This window comes from Phytophthora ramorum (assembly GCF_020800215.1).
Source record: "Phytophthora ramorum isolate Pr-102 chromosome Unknown Phyram_PR-102_s0005, whole genome shotgun sequence".
NCBI lineage: Eukaryota > Oomycota > Peronosporomycetes > Peronosporales > Peronosporaceae > Phytophthora > Phytophthora ramorum.
The window spans coordinates 958,843-982,753 of NW_027150651.1; the positions used below are offsets into that span (position 1 = coordinate 958,843).

A 23,911-nucleotide genomic window follows, 5' to 3' on the forward strand; every position below is an offset into this window, starting at 1 on the left:
GCGGTGGCAGGCGGACTTACGAATTAAAGCTCAAATGCGCTGGACGTTCAAGATTCGTACCAGTAGCAGTTTTATTGTGGCACCGGGTCTTTACTTCCTACTACATGTACATGCAGTACTATAGTGTAGTGCACTTAAAAGTACTTCGAAGTAATCGCCACAATATCGACGACACTAAGCTTGTAGCATCCTGATGTGAAGATTGCGCCTTTAGTATCTCACTACAAAGCTCTGAAAGCTATTGCCAGAACCAAGGCAACGCATGCACCCAGCAAATTTCTACATAAGCAGCCGGAATGAGGGGTTATATCCTCTCTTGTTGCCAATGCGAGCTAATACAAAGCGATTTGAGAACTTTTGAAAGCGACTGGTTATCAATAATCTCCATCGACGATTAAAGTTGTGAGCACTTGACCATCTATTACCTCCTTGTATCGCGATACAATGCAATAATGCGGTTTAACGGTGCCTATTTACCCTCGACAACCGCCTTGTAGGGAAGCGCAAGGTACTTGATGAAGTTGCGCGTCTCACAGTGGCGGATGTTTTCGTCCATGACGTCGGCATCTATTCCAAGGCGCCACGCAATGTCGAAACGAGACGGATCGATGTGCAGATTCTCAAGGTCGTCCACATATTGGTCAGCGCTCTTCATGTCGGAAAAGAAACCCAGACCCACAAGCTTCTCTCTGCGGCAGTACGTGAGCCTTGCGAGCTCGTGCAAATCATATTCAGCATGGTACTGAATGCCCCAGAATTCTCCTTGCTTGTGACGCACAGCCACGGCCTGTACCGCCGTGAAGTCGTTGCCACCCAGCGCAAGTCCGCCGGGAGGCATGTGGGTCACCTCGTCGTTGTGACTAGTGAATGCATCAAAAACCGACGGTTTGCCCTCGAACATCGGGTGTGCACGACCCTCGGGGGACAGTGCAATCTTACGAGCAAGGCCCATCTCACGACCACGCGGGTTCGGCCCGCAGTAACCTCCGGCAGCAGCCACCGCGATCTGCGCCGCCCAGCAGCTACCGTACTGCGGGATGCCTAGTAACAGCATGTAACTCTACATTAGTGCCTTGTTTTAATCATGATAAAGACCCCTCCACTGCGTCCATTGAACCCTCACCTTTCTCGAAGATCTTCTGGGCGAAGTCGATCTGCTTGGTAACACGGACGTCCTTGGTATCATGAATTGTCAGCGAGCATCCTGTCCACGCCACTGCATGGTACTGTCAACGAACACGCAACGTTTAATCAATTCTTCGCTCAATAACCCTCTGAGCATTCCACAATTTGGCCAGTTTTTCTTGCCACAATCTCAACGAAATGATGAAGATTCAAGCGGTCAGCTCACCTTGGATAGTTCGGGCGTTTTGAAATCGCTGTCTGCTGGGTACACGATATCCGACGCGACTTTCATTCCAGCAGGCGCCGACTTGTTCAACAGATTGACGTACAGCTTGCCGGCCGTGCTGGCGCCACCAGCCTCCAGGTCTGCGCGGCCATCGGGCGAATATCCGTCGATGATCAGAACTTTCAACGAAGAGGACGAGGAAGCGGCCGAACTCAGTGCGCGCGAGGCGTCTGTCGATTGCAGACGTAGACGCAAGCGCTGGGGGAATCGGGTCAACATGGCGGAGGGAGGCTTCGGTCGTAGCGAGGAAGTTGAGCGAATGACGTCGACGAGCTTTGACCTGATTACTGGAGTGGAGTGGTGCACACAAGTTTCGGTAGTTTGCGCAACTTGAAGTGCCCATCCTCCCTGGTCGGTGGTGAAAATGTGCAGTTTGTGGCGCGGAGGGATGCGTCGTTTTCAGGTTGCGGTCCGGTGCCGGCACACGTGCAGCATCAAGCTGCCGACGACAACGGAGTCACGCCTTCGTCCTTGCCTTTGCAGACGCATCACTGGAATAGTCCTGCATGAATGCACGCGTTGACTACGTGATCGCCTCGGTTTGGTGACCAAGTTTGTGCTGATCGACCGTCAGCCAAACATCCATCGTTAGAAACCAGTTGCTTCACATCGCTGGCGCAAGGCGTGGCCGCCTGACTCACGCTTGCAGAGCCCCGAGCTGGTTGGGTCTATCCATAGACTGACCTGGATCCAACACGTTTTGAGCAATGTCGGCAAAGATGCTGCAGTAAATGGATCACTGCGAGTGGTGAAAACCCTTTCTACAGTAAGTCCGAGCTGAATTGCTGAAGGTGGGGTTGATCACCCTAGATTTTGACAAATGCTCGCCGTTGCGAGCTGTAACTGGGCTCAAACGTGAGCTCGCTGGGGCGAAAATACATTCTAATCGGCTCATCTACTCGGAGACAGTTGACGAATCTCTGCTTCAGCTCGCCTGGACACAGATTCTCTATGACTACATGTATCGACTCTTTTCAGCATTCATTTATATGAAGAGCTCTTTCGTTACCTATATTGGAAACATTTGTAGGTGCAAAGCAGACTATATACAGCACAGACCGAAGGCCTCGTGTCCTCGGCAACATCGTTACCACAGTGTGTACACACGGGTAAATGCGGCAGAGCATCTTCACTTCCGCACCGGCACGAAGCGACGTCCGGAGCGCATCACAATGGTGCTTGGAGGGCAATGAGCAACACTGAGATAGCAGCGTTCTCGAAGGGGAAACTTGATGGCAGATAAATAAGTTCCGCTCGCCCAATTTTAGACGAAGTTGCCTTGCCTTGACCATGCTTTTTGAGCACAGCTCGTCAAAAGCAGGACGCTCGCTCGGTGACGGCCGGTGCTTCCAATCCGAGCACTCGCCTGGTCTCCGCGCGAGCACCAGCACGCAGCAAGCCGTGCTTGAGCTTGAACCTCATCCTCTGCGCTGGATCTCTTCACTCACCCTCGGAGTGACGGCCGGCGACGTGGCACATCTGAAAATAGTGTGGCACACTCCGTCTGGGGACTGCAGCCAGCGGATCCCGTCCGAAACGCTTCAGTATCTCAAGTGCTTCGTACGTAGCAGCCACCACCACCTCCACCTCCACCATGAGCGTCATCGGAAGTCGACTAGCCGGCCAAGTGGCCGTGATCACGGGCGCGGCCGGCGGCATTGGCCGCAAGTCCGCCATCCTGTTCGCCAAGCAGGGCGCCAAGGGCGTCGTATGCGCCGACGTGAACGCAGACGCCGCCGCGGAGACCGTGCAGCTCGTGCACGAGGAGCTCCGGAAGCTGGGCAAGACTGACGCGGTGGCCGTGGCCGTCCAGGCGGACGTGTCCAAGGCCGGCGACGTGGAGAACATGGTGAACCTGGCCGAGAAGGAGTTTGGCGGCCTCAACGTGCTCTTCAACAACGCCGGCATCATGCACAGCGCCGACGACGACGCCATCGCCACGCAGGAGGACGTGTGGGACCTCACCATGAACATCAACGTCAAGGGCGTCTTCCTTGGCTGCAAGTATGGCATCCCGGCCATGCGTCGCGCGGGCGGTGGATCCATCATCAACACGGCCTCGTTCGTGGGTATCCTTGGTGCGGCAACGCCCCAGCTCGCCTACACGTCCAGCAAGGGCGCGGTGATCGCCATGTCCCGTGAACTCGCCACCATCCACGCTCGCGAGAACATCCGTGTGAACGCGCTGTGCCCCGGTCCACTGAACACGGAGCTGCTGCAGAAGTTCCTCGATACGGAGGAGAAGAAGCAGCGCCGGCTGGTGCACGTGCCTATGGGCCGCTTCGGCGAGGCCGCCGAGATGGCCAAGGCCGCGCTCTTCCTTGCTAGCGACGACGCGTCGTACATCACCGGCACGTCGTTTGTGGTTGACGGTGGTATTACGTCGGCCTACGTGACGAGCGAGGGCCGCGTGGACCCCTTCGGAGGACCTAGCGAGGTGTAAGCTGCGGGAACGGTTACTTCCGTGTTGATGTTAAGAAAGGCAGTAGAGACAACGAATTTCTAACACACAAATATCCTGCTTTTGGCATGTTCGATGATTTCACGTTGAGTTTGAAGACGAGAAGACCGACTTTGTCCTTGAGATCAGGTACGGTGTCCATAAACGTAGAAGATGCCACAAAAATGAAAAGCATAGCAGCACAAATTCGTTTTCAACATTTCATAAGGTAGTAACCCGATTTAATCGGTCTGGTGTTGTGAGCGAGTCGAATGAGTGTGATACTCGATCATGATTAGAGCAAAGGTGAATCAATTGGTTTTACGCAGAAACGAATACTGCTACCAAGGCAACACTAACTATGATGGCAGATCTACTCCACCTAATTGTGTGTCCGTCCTCTAGACGCGAAAGTTCCACTGCAAACAAAACAAGCAAGCGTGACGGGTCAATGTCAGTGTGAACTTCACGAAGTAAAAACAACTCAGACACACTCACCGATTTAAGCTTCGTGACACCACGGAATCCGTGCTTGGAGAGGCTGATACCCTTGCCGGAGTCGCGCGTGCCAGTCCAGGGGAGGTAAGGGTCGAGCACATCGCATCGGTTCATGTACACAGTGCCAGCACTGATCTGCGAGCCCAGAGCCATGGCGTGGTCTCGGTCCGAAGAAAACACTGATGCTGTCAGGCCATACTTGCTGTCGTTAATTTTCTGGATGGCCTCGGCGTCCGACGAAACTCGTTCCACACCGACGATCGGGCCGAAAGACTCCTCCGTCATGATGTTCATGGAGCCATCGCAGCCAGCAAGCAGTGTGGGCGAGTAGAAGCGGCCCTTTCCGGCAGCATCGGTAACAATTCCATTACCCGTCAGCTTTAGAGCACCCTTCGCCACAGCATCCTTCACGTGGGCGTCAAGCATCTCCGGTGCGGTAGGAAGCGCCATGGGGCCCAGCGACGTCTTTGAGTCCGTCGGGTCGCCCAGGTTGTACGCTTCGAATAAGCTCTTGGCCTTTTCCAAAAACTGGTCGTACTTGGACTCGTGAACGTAGATCCGCTCGACGCCGCAGCACGACTGGCCTGCGTTATAGCACACACCATCCACCAAACCCTCTGCGGCAGCCACAGCGTCCGCATCAGCGGTCACGTATCCAGCGTCCTACAAAACACCAGTTAGCTACGAATGCAGATGCACAATAGCAAAGAGCAATGGTTTTCACTCACGTTGCCACCAAGTTCCAAGGTCACGTCGATAGAGCGCTGGGACAGCACCTGCTGGACTTGGCGACCACTGCAATTTGCACGTATAGCGGATGTTAATCAACTGACAGGGCATTCTTGTCCACACTCAAAACGCAAAGCAAACGTACCCCCGGACAGAACCCGTGAACGACACGAATGCGGTCTCTGGACGCTGCATGATCTCCGACGCCGTGTCATGCTCAACAAATGATGCCTGAAGCACATTCTTCGGGAAACCCGCTTGCTCAAACGTCTTTTGGTAATGCCCGCCGCACAGAGGAGTTCGGGGCGAGTGTTTCAGCAGCACCGAGTTGCCCGCCAGCACAGCCGGGATAATCGAGTTGACTGCCGTCATAAGAGGATAGTTCCATGGAGCCTATCGGTTGGATGCAAGACATTAGCATCGACTACAATAGTGAAATCATTAAAGGGAATCCTAGCCAGACACTTACAATCACGTAGACAACGCCAACGGGATCGTGTGTGATCTGACGGAAAAGTCCGTTCTCTTCAGGAAACGAGTCCGCACGCAGCGCTTCGCTCGACATGTAGACGAGGGCCCTAGAGTACAAGCACAACAACAGACGCGCAGTCTCTCGTCAGCACTTTGACAAGATAAAGCAGTAAATAAAGACACAGGTCGTCGTACTTGGCTCGGTCAATGGTTCCGTTGACCTCGTTGCGCGCCTGCTGCACGGGCTTGCCCATCATGCCCGAGATCTCGTGGGCGATGGACTCGGCGTTGCTCGAGAGAGCGCTGATCCACTTGTTGCACAGTGCCTGGCGCTCGCTGAGCGGCACGTTTTTCCAGTCGAGCTGCGCCTTCACGGCAGCATCGAGCTTGGCGTGGGCCTCGGCCTTGGAGTCGTAGGCCACCTCACAGAAGGTCTCCCCCGTGTACGGGTTGTCCACCTTGAGTCTGCAAATAAGAGTAATATCAATCAGCAGTTCAGCTTCAAATTCATCACACGCAAAAGAAGTTCAACGTACGCGGCCGCAGCGAATCCGCGCTGGGAAGAGATCTTGGCGGCCTGGCGAGAGGTCGTTGCGATCTACGGCAGCAGCAGCATGAGCAGGTTGCAATGAAACATAAGAGACACCAAGTATAGGGGTCTCTTACCTGGGCGGTGGCGTGGCGCAACATTACAAAGTAGTTGGGGAGCTCTTGGCGAATGCTAAAGTGATGTGCAACGTCAGCATCTTTGGAGGATAAAAAACCGGTCTTGGCTAGCGCCACAAAACGGCGCTCCCAGCCGCTGATTCGCTGATTCGTGGCTCGAGTGCGTCACCTGCAACCCTTGACCCTCGCATCCCTGCAGATTCGCCGATGGCGCGTCGCCACCTGTCATCTTCGCTCCAGGACGCTCGCTCCACCAATCCCCACTCACCAACAAGATGCTCCGGCGCGTGGCCGTTCGCTCTCAACTGCTGGCACGGCGCCCGATCTGCTGCGTGCATCAAACGCCCAACCTCCTGCACACGACTGCGAAGCCTCAAGAGGAAGATGGCGAAGGGATCCGGTACCTGGTGATCGACGGCTACGTCAAGACCGGCCGGGACGTCCTCGAAGCGGGCGGTGCCACCACTGCCGGACAACTGTACGCCAACATGCTCGTCAAGGCCACGGAACGCAGCGTTAGCCGCTCTGCAGAGTACGACATCATCTACCCGGCCGACCCGGGCTTCGTCGCGCCAGATCTGTCCAAAGTAAGGCTGCAATGCTCTTGGATAGAGGTTGCTAGAGTTGTCTGACTCTTGTGTGTGATGCAGTATCATGGAGTCGGCTGGTCGGGGTCGTCCTTGGCGGTGTACGAGCGCAACGACCCATCGGTGGTACAGATGATGAATCTGGCCAGGCAGAGCTTTGCCCATGGTGTGCCCCAGTTCGGTAGCTGCTTTGGACTGCAGTTAGCAGTGACTACTGCTGGTGGCGTCGTGCAGAAGAACAAGCGAGGTAAAGAGCTAGGACTTGCACGAAAGATCCATCTGAATGCTGCAGGGCGTGCTCACCCCATGTACGAAGGCAAGCCGTCGGTGTTTGATGCCTTTAGCAGTCATAAGGATGAGGTTCGAGTTATTCACCCGGGAGGTCTGCAGCTCGCGTCAAACTCATTTACGTCGGTGCAAAGTGTGAGTCTGCGATATCTCAATGGAGTTATGTGGGGCACTCAGTATCACGCAGAGTACGATCTGCACGAAATGGCGCGGCTGCTGCACTGCCGTCGCGAGGTGAACACCGAGCTGGGATTTTTCAAGGATCTGGAGGACGCTGATCGCTTCGTCGATCAAATGGAAGAGCTAGCGGCGGACCCATCGCGCGAGCGCGACCTCGCCTGGCAGCTCGGCTACGACGAGGACGTGCTGGATGAAGACCTGCGCACATGTGAGGTGAAAAACTTTGTCAAGCACCTGGTGATGCCGTATTATTTGCAATGTCGAGAGCAAGCTGGGGGCGAGGAAAGCCATGATATTGCGAGCCAGAGAGAGGTGGCTTAACTTCTCGGGATTTTTTATCAGATATTTCGAAGTACATGTAGTAAGACAACATTTGTATTATTGAACCCTAGTTAGCAGCTTCCTGGCATTTTTCTTTGCTGGAGCTCCTTTTCAAGGCGGAGACAAAGATCCAGGGACTTCAGTTTCAGTTGAGTCTCTATCGCGCTCTCGCCGTGCGATCGCGTTGAGCTTCCGGATACTCATCTTCCACTTGTATTCAAGCTGTTGAGCCCTTTCCAACGTGTGCCCGTCGTGGACAACTTGGTTCCTTAGTTGCCAAAGTAATGCATATCCAATGCTACAGCATCGTTTGTATTATATTTCGCATAAAAGACTTTGGAAGTATCGGTTGGGTTCCTTTTGCGAGGAACCGCAGTTTTCATACTGGTCGCAGGGTAGGTGCCATTTCGGGTTGAATTCGAGGACTGCTTGAGCGCCAATACGATAAGTGAGGAGAGAAAGTTGCGCGAACTCCGATGCAGGACAACTACGAAGTCAAACCGGAGCGTATTAGAAGGAAATATTTTGGAATTGCTGCACAGTAGCAGCAAGATACTTCGAAGTCGGCTTCTTCTTCGCCACTTTATGTGATGTCAATATTTCTCTACGGGGACGCAAGTTGTGTGTGCGGTTTTGTTTTATGCTTGCTGCGTACAAAACCTCACATTATGCAAGTTGTGTGCCCACGTGATGACCAATAAATCTAGTGTGGCTTATGAGTACTGCTTGCAAACGAACGGCATGTGTAGCCTCGGGTCAATTGAAGTTCTTGACGATGTCGTCCTTAGTGCTGAACGCTCACGTGAAATGCTACGTAAGCTCCGGCAGAACTGTTGGCAGTCTCAATCAAAATTAACAAATGTACGTAGTATGCTGCCTTTACCAGCTTCTCTATCTGCAAAGGCTACTCTTGCTTCTTGTGTACTCGCAATTTACTCTTGCGCTTGCGGGAAGTGACAATGAGCACAAGTACAATCAGCACCGCACTGCCGCAAACGAAGCCAAACTGCTTGACGGCCTCGATGAACTCCAGCTCCCGCATCATCTTGACACCGTCTACGCTGCGGGAAAGGTTGTTAGCCACGTTGATGAGCGCGATGAGCTCGTTGCGGTGGAGCTTTGGGATCGTCGAAACGTCCTCGGCAAGTAGGATCTTGATGGCCGTGCCGAGTCCCATGGTTTGCAGCTTGCCCCAGAGCCGGCACTTCTCGCACGTGACACAGTCCATGATGCGGCTGACGTTCTGGAATTTCTCGCGGAACTGCACTTCCAGTAGCTCCTTCTCCTGCTTAGCTTGTGCCAGTTGATCGATCGACAAGCCGTCAGCCTGAACCCGGAAGAGTGCACTCTCGTCGAACCCAGACAGCACCGATGAGCACTCGGCATACGCCGGGCAGGCTACTCCCGAAGCTCGGGCATCGTCGGATCCCTCCAGCAAAAGCTGGCGCAGAATTTCCTTCGCACGAAAGTCATCCGCAGCATTGCCCGTGTTGTAGTCGTACGCAAGCAGTTCATGACGATACTTGCTGACCGCACGCATTACGAACAGGTAGGCAAAATACAAGTTCTGCAACCGCTCGCGGTGCTTGCCAACGCGGTGGACGAAGAGAGAAGGGTTGACTGCCCACTGGCCGTCGCCGAACTTGTAGGTCAGCGCAATGTGCGTATTGATCGACGCCTGAAGGCCACTAATGAGGCGGTAGTACACACGCTCTTCAAGACACATACCATCCAGCTTGCTCTCTTCCGATGGCGTAAAGCAGTTCTCCTCATAAATTGCCTTCCAGATGCGCTCCGCCTGGACGCCGCTGTAGCCTGTGTATCTCTCTGGGTTCTCTAGCAAATTAATATACGCCATGGTCTCCTCATCTCCTCCCTGCGTAGCCCACACGTTGGTGTTCGAGACCTCTTCCCACTCGTTGAAGCTCTCTCCAGCCACCGCATTCTTGCGCTCCACCTTGGATAGAGTGCTCTCGCCCGTCTGCTCGTCACAAGGCTTGCCAGCCTCCTCCGACTGCGTAGCTTGGCGAGATTGTGTCTCCTGCTGATCCAATTGACTCCATGGCGCTGGGATTTCGTGCGACGGGCACTCACACACGGCACAGTCGATGCTGGCGCACATGCCATCGTCCTGCCACGGCAGGTATGGGCACTCCTTGCCCAGATCCACCTTAAAGTAGCGGAAGAACGTGAGACGCGACAGCTCGTGCAGCAGCGGGTGGAAGTGCTCGTTCACGGCCTTGTCCACCGTCTCGTAGTCGCACGCCGAGTCCTGCACGCTGCCTGTGAGCTCCGGGGTCTGGCACACTTGGCACTGCAGGTAGTCCACCATATCCTTCGGAAATGTCGTGGGTGCGTTGTCCGCAAAAGCTGCTACCGCAACCGGAGACTGTGTTGATGTAGAGATGGCAATTGCAGCGAGGATACTGAAACGCAGGAGGCGTCGGAAGGACGTCGGAATCGCCATGGTGGACGAGGTGCTCTGATGAAATGCGCACTACGTGTCAAAAAAAGCATGCGCGTTACCTTCGTGCAACATCCCACTTCAACAAACCGATTTTTCGAGAACGCGAAAGGCATGCACTTCTTCGTAGCTATATCAACGCTATCAACTCATTAATTCAGCAGCAGTGGGCCGAACTCGAGAGAAATCACCTTGAGCGCGCTTTTGCGGGCAATGAAGTCACGCTCGCCGCCGGATAGGAACCCGTTGTCGCTGGTCTTGGCGTGGCCGTGGGCCACTTGCACGAGCTTGTAAGCGTGCACTAAATCGCGCTCGAGCAGCCCTCCATCTGCGAGTCCCAACGTCTTCGCTACGATTCGGTTCCATGGGTCCAGCGTTGGCAGCTCGTCTAACCGCTGGTCGCACACGTCCGACGGCAGGACATCCTTGATCTCGTTCGTGACGAACGCTGAAAGCGCTACATGGAGCCACACTTTCCACGCCCGCTCGCGATCCGCTGGTTCAAGCAAGTTCTCTACCTGCTGCAGAGCCCACGCCGACGTCACCGCGTGCAGGATGACGAAGTCGTTGTGCTCGATCATCGTGTACAGCCAGAGCGCCACATCCAGTGCAAACACGCCATCCATTTTAGACAACTCATAGCTGTGGATCGTATCCCAGATCAGCCGAAACGCTGTGGTGCTTCCTCGTTCCAAGTCGCCGGACATCGTGCTCAGCCGCTTCTGAATGCCGCCAATCTGGAGATCAGCTAGCGGCTTCGTTTTCAGCATTCTACGCATCTCACTCGGCAAAACCTCATTGCCGTTCAGCGTGCGCACCAACATCAGAGCTTCTTCACGTGTGAGTTGCTTCTTGTCCGAAATCTCCTCATCTCCGTTAGGCTCGTCAAACGAAAGGTATGCATAGTGCATGTACGTCAGCCCTTCCGCCACGAGACGCTCGCCGCCAAGATGGTACGCGTAGCCAAGTTGAATGATAGAGTGGAGCAGTGCTCCAGCCAGCCCCCCGACAAGAACTGGCAAGTGTTTCTTCACTGCACCGTCGATTCCGAGTCTCTGCACCTCTGTGGCGTACAGTGCCACGAGCCCGTCAAAATTCTGGCGCTTGCCCAGCAAATTGCGTGCAGTCTCGAACGTCAATTTGGAGCTTTGTAAAACCTTCATCTGGGCTTCAAGCTGCGTCACGTCCTCGTGGTCGGGCTCCACCTTCTCTAACTTGGTCGAGTAGCTGTCGACAAAATCTTCCATCTTCTCCTCGCTCGCGCCGAGGTCAAAGAGCGCCACCACGCCATGCAGCAGGTGGTTGGACAGGTAGCCACCATATTCCATACGATAACGCAACGTGGACCATTTGCTAGTGAGCTGCTGCTGTACGTGCGCGTAGCTGGTGCGGCCTGCCATCTCGGCGGAATTTGGGTCGCGAAAAAGGTTGTTGTGGAAAAGTCCCAAAAGAAAAGTCCCAGTAGGAAGTTGAGGTAATGTTTACAACGGCAAGTGAGTTATTAACGGTGATGACTTAGTCAGATCAGCTACTTCATTGCAGCAATGCCCCGAGCTCTTCATCTGTGGGCCTGCTGGACTGCCCGTAGCAGCCCTGTGCATATGTATAGTGCGATGTTGTCCGAAGTCCGATTGCTGCAAACACCAGAGCACGTCGCCTCTATTTAAGGCGGTCCATTTTTCTGATGTGAAATTGCTGAATGGCGTACATGTAACACTTCCTTGGGCACTACTCAGTGAGCAGCTACCCCATTGAGTCGCGTACAGCGCAGGCAAGCAAGTGTGCCGGTGTTGCCTATTGCAGCTGCAGTGAAAACTCAGTTTTTCCCGATCGGTAAACGGCTGGCCGTCCCATGCCAGCACCTGCATACAAAACTAAAGTAAATTGCTTCAACTGCCGTTGTAGGAATCTTCAAGTCTAAAAAAAAGAACTCAGGCAACCACCCCAAGGAAACGCTGGGTTTCAAACCCACCACCACCTCTCATCGCGCACCAGCCCTCCGCGCCGCCTGCCCACCGACTCCGTCTCCGAGCACCTCGCGAGCGCGTCTCCTACGCCTCTAACCGCCTTAGAGGAACTCAGTGGCTGACCGAGTGACCATCACTCCTGTCTTTTGGTTTCCCTTCCGCATTCTGCATTAGCCGCCACGGGGGCATCGGAGCATGGGTAACGAGCAGTCCACGACCAATGGCTCGCGCAGTGACGGCGTGCCCTTCGTGTGCTGGCAGTGCAGCCCCAAGCAGCCGCCCGTGTCGCCTGCCGAGGACATTGACGCCAATCTCCACTCGCAGAACAGCGTGCAGGTGACCTCTACCAGCTTCCACTTCGCAGAACCTTCTAGCTACCGCTACGACCGCGTGCCGCGCGTGGTCACGGGCACTGTGGTGTTCACGAACCCTCCGAAAGCTGATGGAGAGCTGCGGAACAAGGCAGCGCTGCTGGGGAACATCGCGGTGGTCGAGCGAGGGGGCCGCGTCCACTTCCCGGACATTGTGCGGCGTCTGCTGGCTGTGGGTGTGACAGGTATTGTTTTCATTGAGAGGGTGGACAACAAACACGCGATCCAGTCTCTGTTCGACGGCTTCCACTCGTCGGGGCGTCAGTCAGTGTCGATCCCTATTGTGCTGCTGGCCAAGTATCACGCGGACCAATTGTTGGCGGATAAGCCGTCGAGGGTCTCAATCGAGCTGCTGTGGAGAGAGCAGGCGTGCAGATATGTTGTGCCTGATGACGTGTATTTTGGCGTCCAGACTGCAGCACGGGCTGGAGATATGGAACTGCTGAAGCACTTGCTCGAGATCGACACGACAGGAGACGTGGTCAATGTGAGTAGCAGAACAGTCGTTTCGAAATGTGATTTCTGTGTGGTAATGCTGATTTTGCGTTTTTCTTTGCTTTGATGACAGAATATTCCAAAGGCGGTGGCGCTTTGTGATGCTGCTGAAAACGGACATGTGGACTGCATTGAGATTTTGCACAGTCTCGGGGTATCGCTGGATGAACAGAAGGTAGCTTTGCTGTCATGAATTTGATTGATAAGTAGGAATTGTGCTGATACGATTTTTCTAGCCAACGGGTGTGTCCCCTCTTATGATGGCTTGCTCAGTCGGAAACGTAGAGGCGGCACGAGCGCTGCTGATGTTTGGTGCAAGTCTCGACTTGGAAGATGTAAGAACTTTATGTTATTTGCCACAGCACTGTTGACTGCTGCGAAAGGCTAACGAAACACTATTTTAGGTGCATGGTATGACCGCGTTGATGGTTGCAGCTCGTGATGGACGCGCGGCATGTGTGAGGCTGCTGGTCAAAAAGGGAGCGAGAATCAACTTGTCCAGAAACCGAGTACGTACATGTATCGTTTCGTGGTACTTGGTGAGAAAAATGGTTGTTTACCGATAATGTGGTCGTAACGTTTCGTGTTACTGTACAGAGCCGTGGAACTACTGCCCTTCACATCGCTGCTCGAGGTGGCCTTGAGGAATGCTGCTCGATTTTGTTGCAAGGAGGGGCAGAGATCGAGACTTTAAGTGTACGGTGATCAATTTGTAGTCTTTAGCCTCCGCAGTTTTTGACTCGTGCATGATCTGTTGACTTCCTGTGTCGTATTTTGCTCAGCCAAATTCTACTACGGCCTTGATGGAAGCTGCCCGCGCCGGAAACCTCGGTTGTGTAAAGGTGCTTGTGGACGCCGGCGCCAGTCTGGTCGCAAAAGACGTAAGTAGATGGATATGCTTTCGTTTTCTTCACAGCGTATCAACACTTACAGGATTGAATACGTTGACGTTTAGCGAGATGGCAACACAGCAGAACATTTGGCTCGCATGACTGGGCACACTGATATTGAAGATTTCTTGCGTGAACAAGCTGAAAGTGTGAGTGACCAGCGTCGGACTCACGGTCTCTCCAAACTGATTTATCCGGAAGACTGCTTCTAACGCGCATTTATTTGCAATCCCTTTTCAAATGCTAGGAGTCCGTAAAGAACCATCGACGCAAGATTGAAGAAACTGTTGCCAAAGCAAACTCAACGCTTCGCGATTTGCTGAAGATTGCCAAAAGCAGCCAAATGTCAGTCGACATTTTGTACCGAGAGATGATACGAGAGCACAAGTCCAGTATCTGGCTCGAGCAGCCTCGGATTATTTATGAAGTGTTTCACCTGCTTACGGTTCCCGTGTCATCTTCCGAATCCGACCCAACCGAAGATCCTAATTACGGGAAGTACACGGTCCAGCATTTTTGCAGCGAGGTTGCGCTGTGGTACTCGCCTAAAATTTTCCAGAAAGGTTACAAGCCTGGTGGTGCGGGGTGGACGTTAAGTATTTCTGATGGGTTCGATGTCGAGGTTTCATCGGGGTACCTGAAAGTACTTTTTAACTTCGTGTGCACCGCAGAACCGTTAGATGATGTGTTATTGGTCCTTTTCTGCAAGGTTGTCAACCATTTCATCGTGAACCAGAGCCTTGGAGAGCTCATGTGGCGTTTCCTGGCGGACGAAGGAAGGTTTATTGTACCTTGGCTGGTCTGCCATATTGGTCTGGATTCCATTCGTGATACAGTCGTATGGTTATTGTACTCAGACATGTCTGAGGCAGGCCAATTGAACGTGCAGAAGAGCGGGATATTCGACTGTTTGTTTGCTCGTCTGTACTCTTGGCAACGGACGCTTGGCTGGGGTGTGGGGACAGCGTTTCAGCGAGACTCCGTTGAAAACATTTGTTCGCTGATAAACTACATCATTTATCCACCGTCGGTCTATATCATGAACAATGTGGCCACTTTTGTTGAGAACACAGATCATTTCCTGCCATTGATCACGGATCAGCACTTCCCTCTCCATCACAACGAACTTTTCAAGTCGCTGCTCATTTTTCTGCTCAATACGTCGGATGTTTCGTTTGGTACACTGATTGATTTGGGGTTTGCGGAGGTTTGCCGTCAGTGTACTCAAGGGTGTAAGTCTCTCGTTGTCCGTGAAGGTGGCTCTCTGTCGATTGTCATGATGCTGATGGGAACATTGGGGTATCACAAGAAGAAGCGCGATGTCACAGGTATCGAAGGTCTTTTGAAAACGGTCTATGTGTCGGTACTGAGTGCCTTAATCCCGCGCGTGGAGAAATTTGTGAAACTGTGTCGAGCGGTGGTGACGTCGGACGTCAACGAGCTTCGCACAATGTCAACTTCTTATAATCCAGGAAGTATCAAGGCGGTTAATACCAAAGGGTCTGCTCTTCTGCACATTATCACATTTCTCAAGCGCTGCGTTCTGTTGCAAAGTGGAGATGTTGATTACTTCTTGGCCAATTTTGGTTTAATGCCATGCTTGCTGGCGTGCTATGGATCGCACCCCAGCAACAGCATGCTGCATCACGAACTTACGGACGTCATTCGGTTTGTTTTGTTGGATCCTGATCAAAAGCGGTTGCCTTCGTCGCCCTTGCTGAATAGCCTCTTCATCGAAGGGGCTAACATTTTGGATTTTGTCATCCGTGCATACGAAGAGCACGTACAGTACAAGGGTCACATGACCACTATTGCAAACAGTATCTTCACACTGACCAAGTACGTACCTACTGTGTGTGGTATATTGAGATTCCCGTGCGTGCACTAACAAAAACGTTTCTATTGCTGCAGCACCCCGAATTGCAGAAGCGGATCAGTTGCGATAACGTGTCAAGATGTCGTGCGGCAGTATACATCACAGCACCAAAAGTGGGTAAAGTTCGAGCAAACTCTTGCCGAGCAGAACCGTGTCGAGATGCTGCCGCTCGGTGAGCGTAACGCGCCGCTCTGTCATGGGTGTTTAAAGCTGAAGCAGAGTGCAGTCGAATACGTGTCGGCCACGCTCACCAATGCAGATGTGGACGAATACACAGGCTATTTGGAGACCATTTTCTCTGGCGCAGCAAGCCACTACTGCAAGGTCACGTATACGGACGAGTTCATCACTGGATTCATGTACAAGAAGGACAAGATTCACGATCATATTCCTATACCGGAACCCACGCGTGTGAGCTCATTTATCCAGTTCCCAGTGCCAATGCCATTCCATGCCCTCACGTTTACCATCACATTCTTTGGGCTGTGCCAAGTATGCGATAAGCTCTGGTACTGTGATACGCTTCAAAGCGCCAACTGGACAAACCGTATGAAGTGGGTTATCCCCACATCCGTTCGCAAGTGGTACAGCTTCGGCGTGACAGAAGGCCCCGGAAGTGGTGCACACGGGTTGCAGTTTTCGTCAAAGGGATACAAGAATTTTATTGTGCTTACAGACACGTGGGGGCGTCAGGAGCAGTGGATGCACGCGATAGAAGATGCCATCCAGAGCCTGGCTACCCAGATGTCGCGAGGAAATACTGAAAGCGCAATGGCGATTGAAATTGACAATGAAGTTGATGCCGAAGAGTTTGACGTGATGCGCATGCGAGAGATGACAGCTGGTGCATCCAACGTGGTAACCGCTGCTCCAAAGAGTGACTCAGGTAGTCGAAGCTCGCGTCTGTCGGCCGAAGAAGACGAAAACGGAGCCCGCCGCAGGAGTAACACGATGTCATCTCTTGAAAGTGATACCGAGCCACTATCTGGAGATTTTAGAGAAGATGACGATTTTGGCAGCGACACTTCGTCACCTTCGCAAGAATTGACGATGCCCACCGTGCGCTCGCGGTCTTCCATAGAGCTCAAGTATAGTGGGAGTGGTTCGAGTTCAGGTCCTCGGAAAACGAATGGGGCAGGAGACTCTCGGCGAAAATTGGATCTGAAGCGCTTCCAGCCGGACACACAGAAGTTTTCCGAGATTCTGGACAAACTCAAGATTGGCTCTCCACCTCACGTCAACAACGCTCGATCTCCTTTGAGTGCGTCGGGCAGCTTTGCTCCATTCGCCCAAAGGAATGTCGTGAGTCCTCACAGTGGGATGAACAGTCGTTCGGCTGCAGAGCTCGTTGGCATGCGTCATGTTGTTTCAACCCCGGACCTCACCCGAATGCAAGGTTAGAAGAAGTTGATCACTAGCCACCCTTATCTAATCTTCGCATTTCATGTAGAGAACAGAAGACGCGTTGAAAGCAGTCGAGAACAAAATGTTTTGTTTTCTATGAAGATACAAAATAGCAAGACTGGCTGACCGATCAACTCAACAGAGAAGTCCTAGCAAATGGTTTCGCTTAGTCGTCGCGGCTTTTCTTCTTCTTCGAAACACGCTTGACCTTGACAACCTGTGCCGGTGCCACGTCGTGCGCGAAGAGCTTCGATACCTCGAGACCCGAGGTGAAGGCGTTGTTGAACATGACACGCTGTTGGAAGGAGGAGATGAATGGCAGGAACATCGACACGATCATAATGGGCCCAAACACAATCCAGCCAACTGCGCGGTCGAAGGCGCGCGCCAGCGCACGCACCACGATGTGGTGGTATTGCAGCCGCAGGATGCAAATCTGCATGAACCAGTAGACCGCCACGAACAGCAGAACGAAGATAGTGAATAGGTTGCCGATAGACAACACCGTGAGGCTCAGCATGGAGATAAAGAAGCAGCAGCACGACAACAAGAATTTGATCTTGCGCAGCTTGCGTTGCTTCATCGACATCTTCTTGGTCACGCGACTGGCGATGTAACCGCAGCAAATCAACAGCAGGAGGATCACAATGACGAGGCCAGACAGAGCGTACGTCAGCATATCGTCGTCAGATGTGATGATCCTGTTTGGTCTCTCGAAGTACGCGTTGTACATCATGTTGAGGTACATGCCGACAGCGATCAACAGGAACCGGAGCTTGCGCACGCCAGTAATGAAGCGAGCACCGCCAGTTGTGTGCTCCAGGTATTCCTGCTCATTCGACCACCAGCCAAACCAACTATCAGCCGAGTCGTTTGTCGTCTTCAACCAGTTCTGCCAGTCGTTGTAGTCCTCAATGATCTTGTCCCAGTCCAGACCACTCGGGTTAAAGAAGAACGGCGCCCACATCCAGGTCGCCGCAATGATCCACAGGGAGTACGACATAACGCCGTAGTTTTGGTTGGTCGGCAAAACACACGACTGGTAGTGATCATCGTAGCAACGAGTCCGCCACTCGAGATCAGTCGGCTCGACATTGTTGTAATAGTCAGCATCCAGACGCCACGAGCAGTTGCACCATGAAAACGTGCCATAGGCGTAGAACATCAACAGCAGGAAAAGCAGCTCAACACCACGGTAGAAGTGGCTGAATGCGTAGAAGCGGTAGAGCTCCGCAAACTTCTCGTGTTTGATCGTGAAACCACGACCCGTCGCACGGTACTTAGCACCACCGTGAATCAGCGTGCGGTCGAAGTAGTGCATACGCGTACCCATCTGGAACGTGAAGAAGATCGGACCAAGAGTCATGATGTTCCACAGCAAATAGGTAAAACCATGACGGAAACCCTGCTCCACACCAACAACGGCAATAACAGGCACCACCAACAAGAAACCGAACTGGAACGCCCATGACGTATTAAGCGTACCGGCAATACCCAGTCCACCCTTCTCAAGGAAGTAGCTGTCCATGCCACTCAGAGCCATGTACACCTTGCCGTAGATGAAGAAGTACACACCCACCACCGTCATCGTCTGCGTGAAGTACCAACCCAAGTTACCGTAGAACCACGAGTTAAGACGGAAGAAATCCAGACGAGATGCCATACGCATCGCATCACGGGAAATAACTGCTTCACCAGCACCCGACGACAGCTTCGCCTCGAACAGAGCCAACTGCTGCATACCAACATCGCGACCCTTGCCGACCTGGATGAACTCCTCGTGAGAAGTACGGCCACCGCGTAGAGTAGAGTTAAAACCAGCAAAAATATCTTCCGAAAGGTTCACACCCTTGGAAGCCTTGGCAGTACCACCACAACTCATGGCAAAGAGCTTGTCGAAGATATCGGGGTGACCGTAGTGCTGACGCACATGGAAAAGGGCAAGCATACGCTGGCCAAGCGATACGAACGACAGTTCTTGGATCGACATGAAGCTGGCCAGGTTCGACACACCGCCCGTGAACACGTGCTCACGGAAACCAATAATTGTCAAAGGGCGTTTCTCCGTGCCACTATCCATTGTCGACAGCAGGTTCGGCATCTTGAGAGCCTCCTCAAGGTATCCGTCTTGATTCATATCGATACACTGCAGTAGCTCACCGCGCGAGAAGATAATAGCGTGATTCTGGTTCTCAGGCTTACCTTCACCAAGGATCGGATTACCCGGCAGCTCCACTCGGTAAATTTCAACAATTTTATCGTCCAGAGCCCGGATTAACACCGAAAAGAACTTTGGCGGGCCATCTTTCACCTTCTTTGGTCCGTCCACATAAGCAACACGAAGGTTCGGGTGCTTGCGCAGCAAAAAATCGATATCCTGAGCTTGCTGCTTCTGCTCATCCTTCTGCTTACCGTAGATCTGGCACGTGCAAACGTAATTAAACTTCAGGGCAACCATTTCGTTCAACTTGCAACACTTGTTGCACGAGCACGTCACTTGGTGCATCGGCTCGTTTTCGCCAATTTCCAGCCAGTGAAGGAAGCGAATAGCTTCTTCGTTGTACATCATACCGCGTGCAGTACGCGCCAGAGTCTGACCACGGTAGCTGGCCCACAGCTGAACCTCCTCCGGGTTCTTCTTAAGCGCTTCGTTCATGTCCTTGGCCGGAATGCGCTCCAGCAAGTTTTCCCACTCGAATGGATAGATGGTTTGCAGATAGTACAACAGCTTGATGCAGTCGTCATTCTGTGCCGTCAAATCCTTGATCGAGTACATAACAATTTCGTTGTAGTATGGTGTCGAAACCGTCAGCGAACGGATTTTACGGATAGGCTTCGCTTCCGGCATGTCCATGAACAGCGAGTTGGCAAAGAAACGCAAGCGGCGACGTCCCTCTTCCGAGCGAGGCTCGGCATCAAAGTTGTCCACCGTTAGCAACTGGTACGCACGCGACACAATATCGAGAGCAGCCTCATCGTTCACGATTTTCTGAAGCTGAAGGCTCGCATAGTGCTGAGAATCGCCAGGGAAGAAAAACGAGTTCGGCTTCAGTGGCGTGTCGTTCAGCATCTGCACCAAGTTTTCTTGTTTTCCGAGGACCATCTTGAGGCAGTTAATCACCGACTCGACCGAATCGATGACTTTGTAAAGCGCGCGTTGGAACTTGATGCTAGTCTCTGTCGACTTCTTTGGCACTTCCAAAATTGCCTTCATCAGTTCAGCAGCTGTTGCGCGGCACATGTATAGGTTGTCCAGCTTTAAGCCCTTCAGGATCTGCTGGTGCGACGCCATTTCCTCGATGAAGTTATAGCAGTCGTCTAGCTCCTTGTGCTCCTCGCCCAGAAGAATACGCAGAACTTGTGAAGAGAACTTGTAGGATCCGAGAATAGACTCCACGCGCAGGTCGTCCTTCGTCAGACGCTCACGCATAGTCGTCTCGATCTTTTGAAGAGTCTTGTCCTTTTTCTTCTTGTCGGTTTTCAACTTCTCGTACAACGCGGAGCACTCTAGGACGATATCAATCGACTCGTCCAACTTTCCAGCCGTCAAGAACGCCGGCGGGTACAGCTTACGACCAACTGTATCCTTAGAATCGATCAAATAGCTCAGAACGTTCAGCTCGCGGTCGCTGATCACATCTGCTTCACGCAGACTAGTGAGGCAACGGTTCCACGCCATGGCGAACGGGATTGTGCGTTCAAACTCGGCTCCAGACACACCCGTGATAGAGCCAATGTTCGAGGAGCGGCTCGACTGCGACGACATGTCTTCATCCGTGCCGTTCGGAGTTTTCATCTCACTATACACATCTTCGTCATCACGCTGCTCCAACAGACTCGAGTACTTCTGCGTCTTCACGGTCAACGGCTTGGCACCCTGAGACATTGAAATACGCTCGAAGCGGCGAAGTGGCATGGCCATCTCGTCCTTGTCGTTTTTGTTCTTTTTGTTTTTCTTTTTTTTCTTCTTGGCCTTCTCCTCGACAATGTTCGGCACAAGTTTGTGGTTGAACACGCCAGGTATAGACTTGAACGTCAAACGAAGAATGCGGAACGAGCGAAGCTCACCAATACGCAGGTTGAAGCCAGCGAACGAACCGTAGATGACTGACAGAACCGAGTAGAAGATCTGTGCGTCGTACAGGAATACCATCCAGGCCGGTATCCATAAAAACAGTATGTACACAACGTTGTGGTACGTGAACTGCAGCATGAAATGCGAGTACTTCAGGTAGTCGGTCGAGTTCGCCGAGTAGACGAACAGCGTCGTTTCAACCAAAGTCTTGACAACAAACTGGTAATCGAACGTGAGCTTACAGATGTACAATACGATCCAGAAGCACGTGTAGCGGCAGTAAGTCTTCATTGGCACAGGCATTGAGCGGCCGACGAAACCCATACCAATACCAGAGAAGAAGCGGTTCTGAAGCTCGCACACGCACACGAGACCAATCATGGCCGCGCCACCAAGCAGGGCCATGACTCCTTTGTCATCACGACTGAAGTCGATTAAACCCTGAAGAAGCGTCATGATACGGGTCGGCTTCTTAATGAGACTTGTGATGTCGATCTGGCAGCTACCACAGTTGAGTAGACCGTCACCTTCATCGTCCAGGATGCTGTTGACCTGTGCTAGCCACGTGGGGGCACACAGGCTCTGGTCGTACGTGAGCGACGCCACTGATCCAGCGGTCGACACCTCGTCTGCGTCGCCCGTGTCGGTAAAGCATGTATCGATAAGGTCATGGTAGCACGAGCATCGACCCACTTGCTTTTCAACACAGTCAGTAAAAGGCACAATTTCCAGAAGCTCCTTGAAATCCTGAGGCAGCGTGCCGAAAGTATCCGAAGCTGACGAAAAGTAATCCACGCCCAGGCATGTCGCTAGCTTGGCGTACAAACACTGCGAACCAGCGCCACTGTCCGTATTGATGTCACTGGAAAGAGAATCGTCCGTGTTTTCCACTGATGAAGAGTCCGTTGACGCCGCGTACTTCTTGCCCAAGATGGTCAGAACGTCCGTGGCAGAAGACGGTTGCACGTCCTGACCGTACATAATAGTCGAGTCAGGGCAGAACAGCACCATATCGATCGAGAAACCTAACGTGGCCAGGAACAGCGCACAGTTCATAAAGAAGATGCGTCGGAACGAAATGATGGCGCGCATCCAGCTTCTCGTCTCGTTGTACGTCTTCTTGACAATCTTCGGGCGTCCCTTCTTGTCGTAATTGGCGAATGCCTCGCCAATAGTGGTGTAGTCGTACTTGAGGCTCTTCTTGGTCCAGAAGAACTCGTTGAAGTCATCGTAGTTGCGAATGTCGCGGTGAGCGGCGCGCGCGCCCTTGCTCGTCTTCTTGTCGTTATCGCGACGCAACTCGGCGTACATGGGGCGGATCGTGTTGGCGAGGAACGTGCCGGGCTCCTCGTTGCCGCCGCTGTTCACCTTGGGTAGCATTGTGTGCAGCAGGAAGCACAGGCACTCGGGCATCTGTCGGAAGTTGGCGGCTTCGCCCCAGATGAGGAAAAACAGCGAAACATCGACGAGCGGGTCGTTCGAGAACTTGGGCTTCTGTGACACATACTTGCACCACTTCTTGTAGTTGGCGAACACGCGTGCGTGCAGTCGCGCAATGCCCTTGCTAGCCAGGTCCAGCTCAAGCTGCGGGTCACGCTGCCGCAAATAGTCGTCGATCGTCTCCGTGTCGTCCTTCTTCTTCTTCTTCTTTTTGCCGTCGTCCTGGCCGCTCTGCTCCTTGAAGTTGGTGAGCAGCAGCAGCAGGTGCTCCTTCTGGTTGAGTATGCTGCTCTCCTGGAAGCCGAACGCGCGCTTAAGCGTCTCGCAAATGTCCCCGACTTGGTTCGAGTTGTTGAGCAGTTGCAGCACGGGTGCGTACACCTCCGGCAGGCGCTCCATCTCGAGGATGTTGTGCTTGATGAGGTTGCGCCCCTTGGGGCCGCTGCCGCCAACGCTCTTGGCTCGCTGGCTCTTGATCATCTTCACGTAGCGCATCATCTTGTTGTTGAGGCGGTCGGCCGCGTCCTTCTCGTCCGCCGAGCGGTAGCGGATGCTCAGGGCCTGCTCCATGATGTCCACGGCGCGCGTGAGCTTGCGCTCGGCCTCGGCCACGTTGGGGGGCGTCGCGTTCTGCATGGCCACGCCGGCGTTCACGAGGCCCATGGCCTCGTCGCACATCTGGCGCTGCATCTCCAGCGCCTCCGTCATGATCCCCACGGAGCTGCCCTCGCGCTCGCTGTTGCTGCCGTTGCCGTTGCCTAGGCCGCGGCGGTTCATCCTTTCAGGCGTCTCTCGAGCTGCACGACAAGGTTCTAACGCCGCCCCCTTGTGAGCGCGCTCGAGCGAGACGATAGGTAAATGAGGGGAGAGAATTGGGCTGCGCGGACCTCGGCCAGAAACGACTCCCCTACACCCTGAGCGAGCTGCTGCATACTGGAATCAAGTGAACGAGAAGTTTCGGATCGCTACAAGAACAAGCCAGTTCAGTTCTACTCTCGAAGTACTATCGTACTTAATCGAGTCAATTGCTTCAGAATCCAGTATGGAACTGGATTCTAGCACTATTTAAAGTACTATTTTTCTGGGAATACTACTTTGCTTCCTGCTGGCATGCAGAGACTGGTCGGGAGCGGTTCCGAAGCCCCAGGCCGCGCCGCAAGATCATACGCCAGCGCCAGCTGAGTGCGGCGTTGATGCTGGCACTTCTGGCGCGGTGAAAGGCGCTTCGGTGTGTGAGCGTCATCCGTTACGCCTCGGGCCGCCACAAGTATAGCCGGTCTTTTCAGCTTTGAGAGTTTATCCCACGCAGTCAAGTGTAGGCTGGGCAGAGAGAAAACG

At 53.2% G+C, this 23,911-nt stretch overlaps 8 protein-coding genes across 8 annotated transcripts; 3 read left to right on the forward strand and 5 right to left on the reverse strand.

Annotated features, from left to right (window-relative positions):
* Window positions 1–469: 469 nt before the first annotated feature.
* On the reverse strand, window positions 470–1,630 carry KRP23_5996 (Gamma-glutamyl-L-1-hydroxyisopropylamide hydrolase; the record flags this gene model as incomplete). Its single annotated transcript, XM_067891129.1, has 3 exons — window positions 470–1,041; window positions 1,124–1,226; window positions 1,352–1,630. The coding sequence occupies 3 exons, from the start codon at window positions 1,628–1,630 to the stop codon at window positions 470–472; spliced, it is 954 nt and encodes a 317-aa protein (XP_067745515.1).
* Window positions 1,631–3,005: 1,375 nt separating this feature from the next.
* KRP23_5997 (3-oxoacyl-[acyl-carrier-protein] reductase FabG) lies at window positions 3,006–3,854 on the forward strand (the record flags this gene model as incomplete). Its single annotated transcript, XM_067891130.1, has 1 exon — window positions 3,006–3,854. One exon carries the CDS (start codon window positions 3,006–3,008, stop codon window positions 3,852–3,854), a length of 849 nt encoding a protein of 282 aa, XP_067745516.1.
* A 398-nt stretch (window positions 3,855–4,252) lies between these two features.
* Window positions 4,253–6,239, reverse strand: KRP23_5998 (Succinate-semialdehyde dehydrogenase [NADP(+)]; the record flags this gene model as incomplete). The annotated part of the gene is made up of 8 exons (XM_067891131.1): window positions 4,253–4,270; window positions 4,350–5,012; window positions 5,078–5,144; window positions 5,224–5,471; window positions 5,548–5,656; window positions 5,745–6,014; window positions 6,086–6,147; window positions 6,216–6,239. 8 exons carry the CDS (start codon window positions 6,237–6,239, stop codon window positions 4,253–4,255), a joined length of 1,461 nt encoding a protein of 486 aa, XP_067745517.1.
* Window positions 6,240–6,490: 251 nt separating this feature from the next.
* KRP23_5999 (Gamma-glutamyl-L-1-hydroxyisopropylamide hydrolase) lies at window positions 6,491–7,591 on the forward strand (the record flags this gene model as incomplete). The annotated part of the gene is made up of 2 exons (XM_067891132.1): window positions 6,491–6,802; window positions 6,866–7,591. The coding sequence occupies 2 exons, from the start codon at window positions 6,491–6,493 to the stop codon at window positions 7,589–7,591; spliced, it is 1,038 nt and encodes a 345-aa protein (XP_067745518.1).
* A 904-nt stretch (window positions 7,592–8,495) lies between these two features.
* On the reverse strand, window positions 8,496–10,058 carry KRP23_6000 (Endoplasmic reticulum oxidoreductin-1; the record flags this gene model as incomplete). Its single annotated transcript, XM_067891134.1, has 1 exon — window positions 8,496–10,058. The coding sequence occupies one exon, from the start codon at window positions 10,056–10,058 to the stop codon at window positions 8,496–8,498; it is 1,563 nt and encodes a 520-aa protein (XP_067745519.1).
* Window positions 10,059–10,207: 149 nt separating this feature from the next.
* On the reverse strand, window positions 10,208–11,455 carry KRP23_6001 (uncharacterized protein; the record flags this gene model as incomplete). Its single annotated transcript, XM_067891135.1, has 1 exon — window positions 10,208–11,455. One exon carries the CDS (start codon window positions 11,453–11,455, stop codon window positions 10,208–10,210), a length of 1,248 nt encoding a protein of 415 aa, XP_067745520.1.
* Window positions 11,456–12,217: 762 nt separating this feature from the next.
* On the forward strand, window positions 12,218–17,055 carry KRP23_6002 (Kinase D-interacting substrate of 220 kDa; the record flags this gene model as incomplete). The annotated part of the gene is made up of 9 exons (XM_067891136.1): window positions 12,218–12,880; window positions 12,962–13,063; window positions 13,125–13,223; window positions 13,293–13,397; window positions 13,486–13,584; window positions 13,671–13,769; window positions 13,844–13,927; window positions 14,026–15,617; window positions 15,690–17,055. The coding sequence occupies 9 exons, from the start codon at window positions 12,218–12,220 to the stop codon at window positions 17,053–17,055; spliced, it is 4,209 nt and encodes a 1,402-aa protein (XP_067745521.1).
* Window positions 17,056–17,224: 169 nt separating this feature from the next.
* KRP23_6003 (Callose synthase 7) lies at window positions 17,225–23,350 on the reverse strand (the record flags this gene model as incomplete). The annotated part of the gene is made up of 1 exon (XM_067891137.1): window positions 17,225–23,350. One exon carries the CDS (start codon window positions 23,348–23,350, stop codon window positions 17,225–17,227), a length of 6,126 nt encoding a protein of 2,041 aa, XP_067745522.1.
* Between the last annotated feature and the right edge of the window lie 561 nt (window positions 23,351–23,911).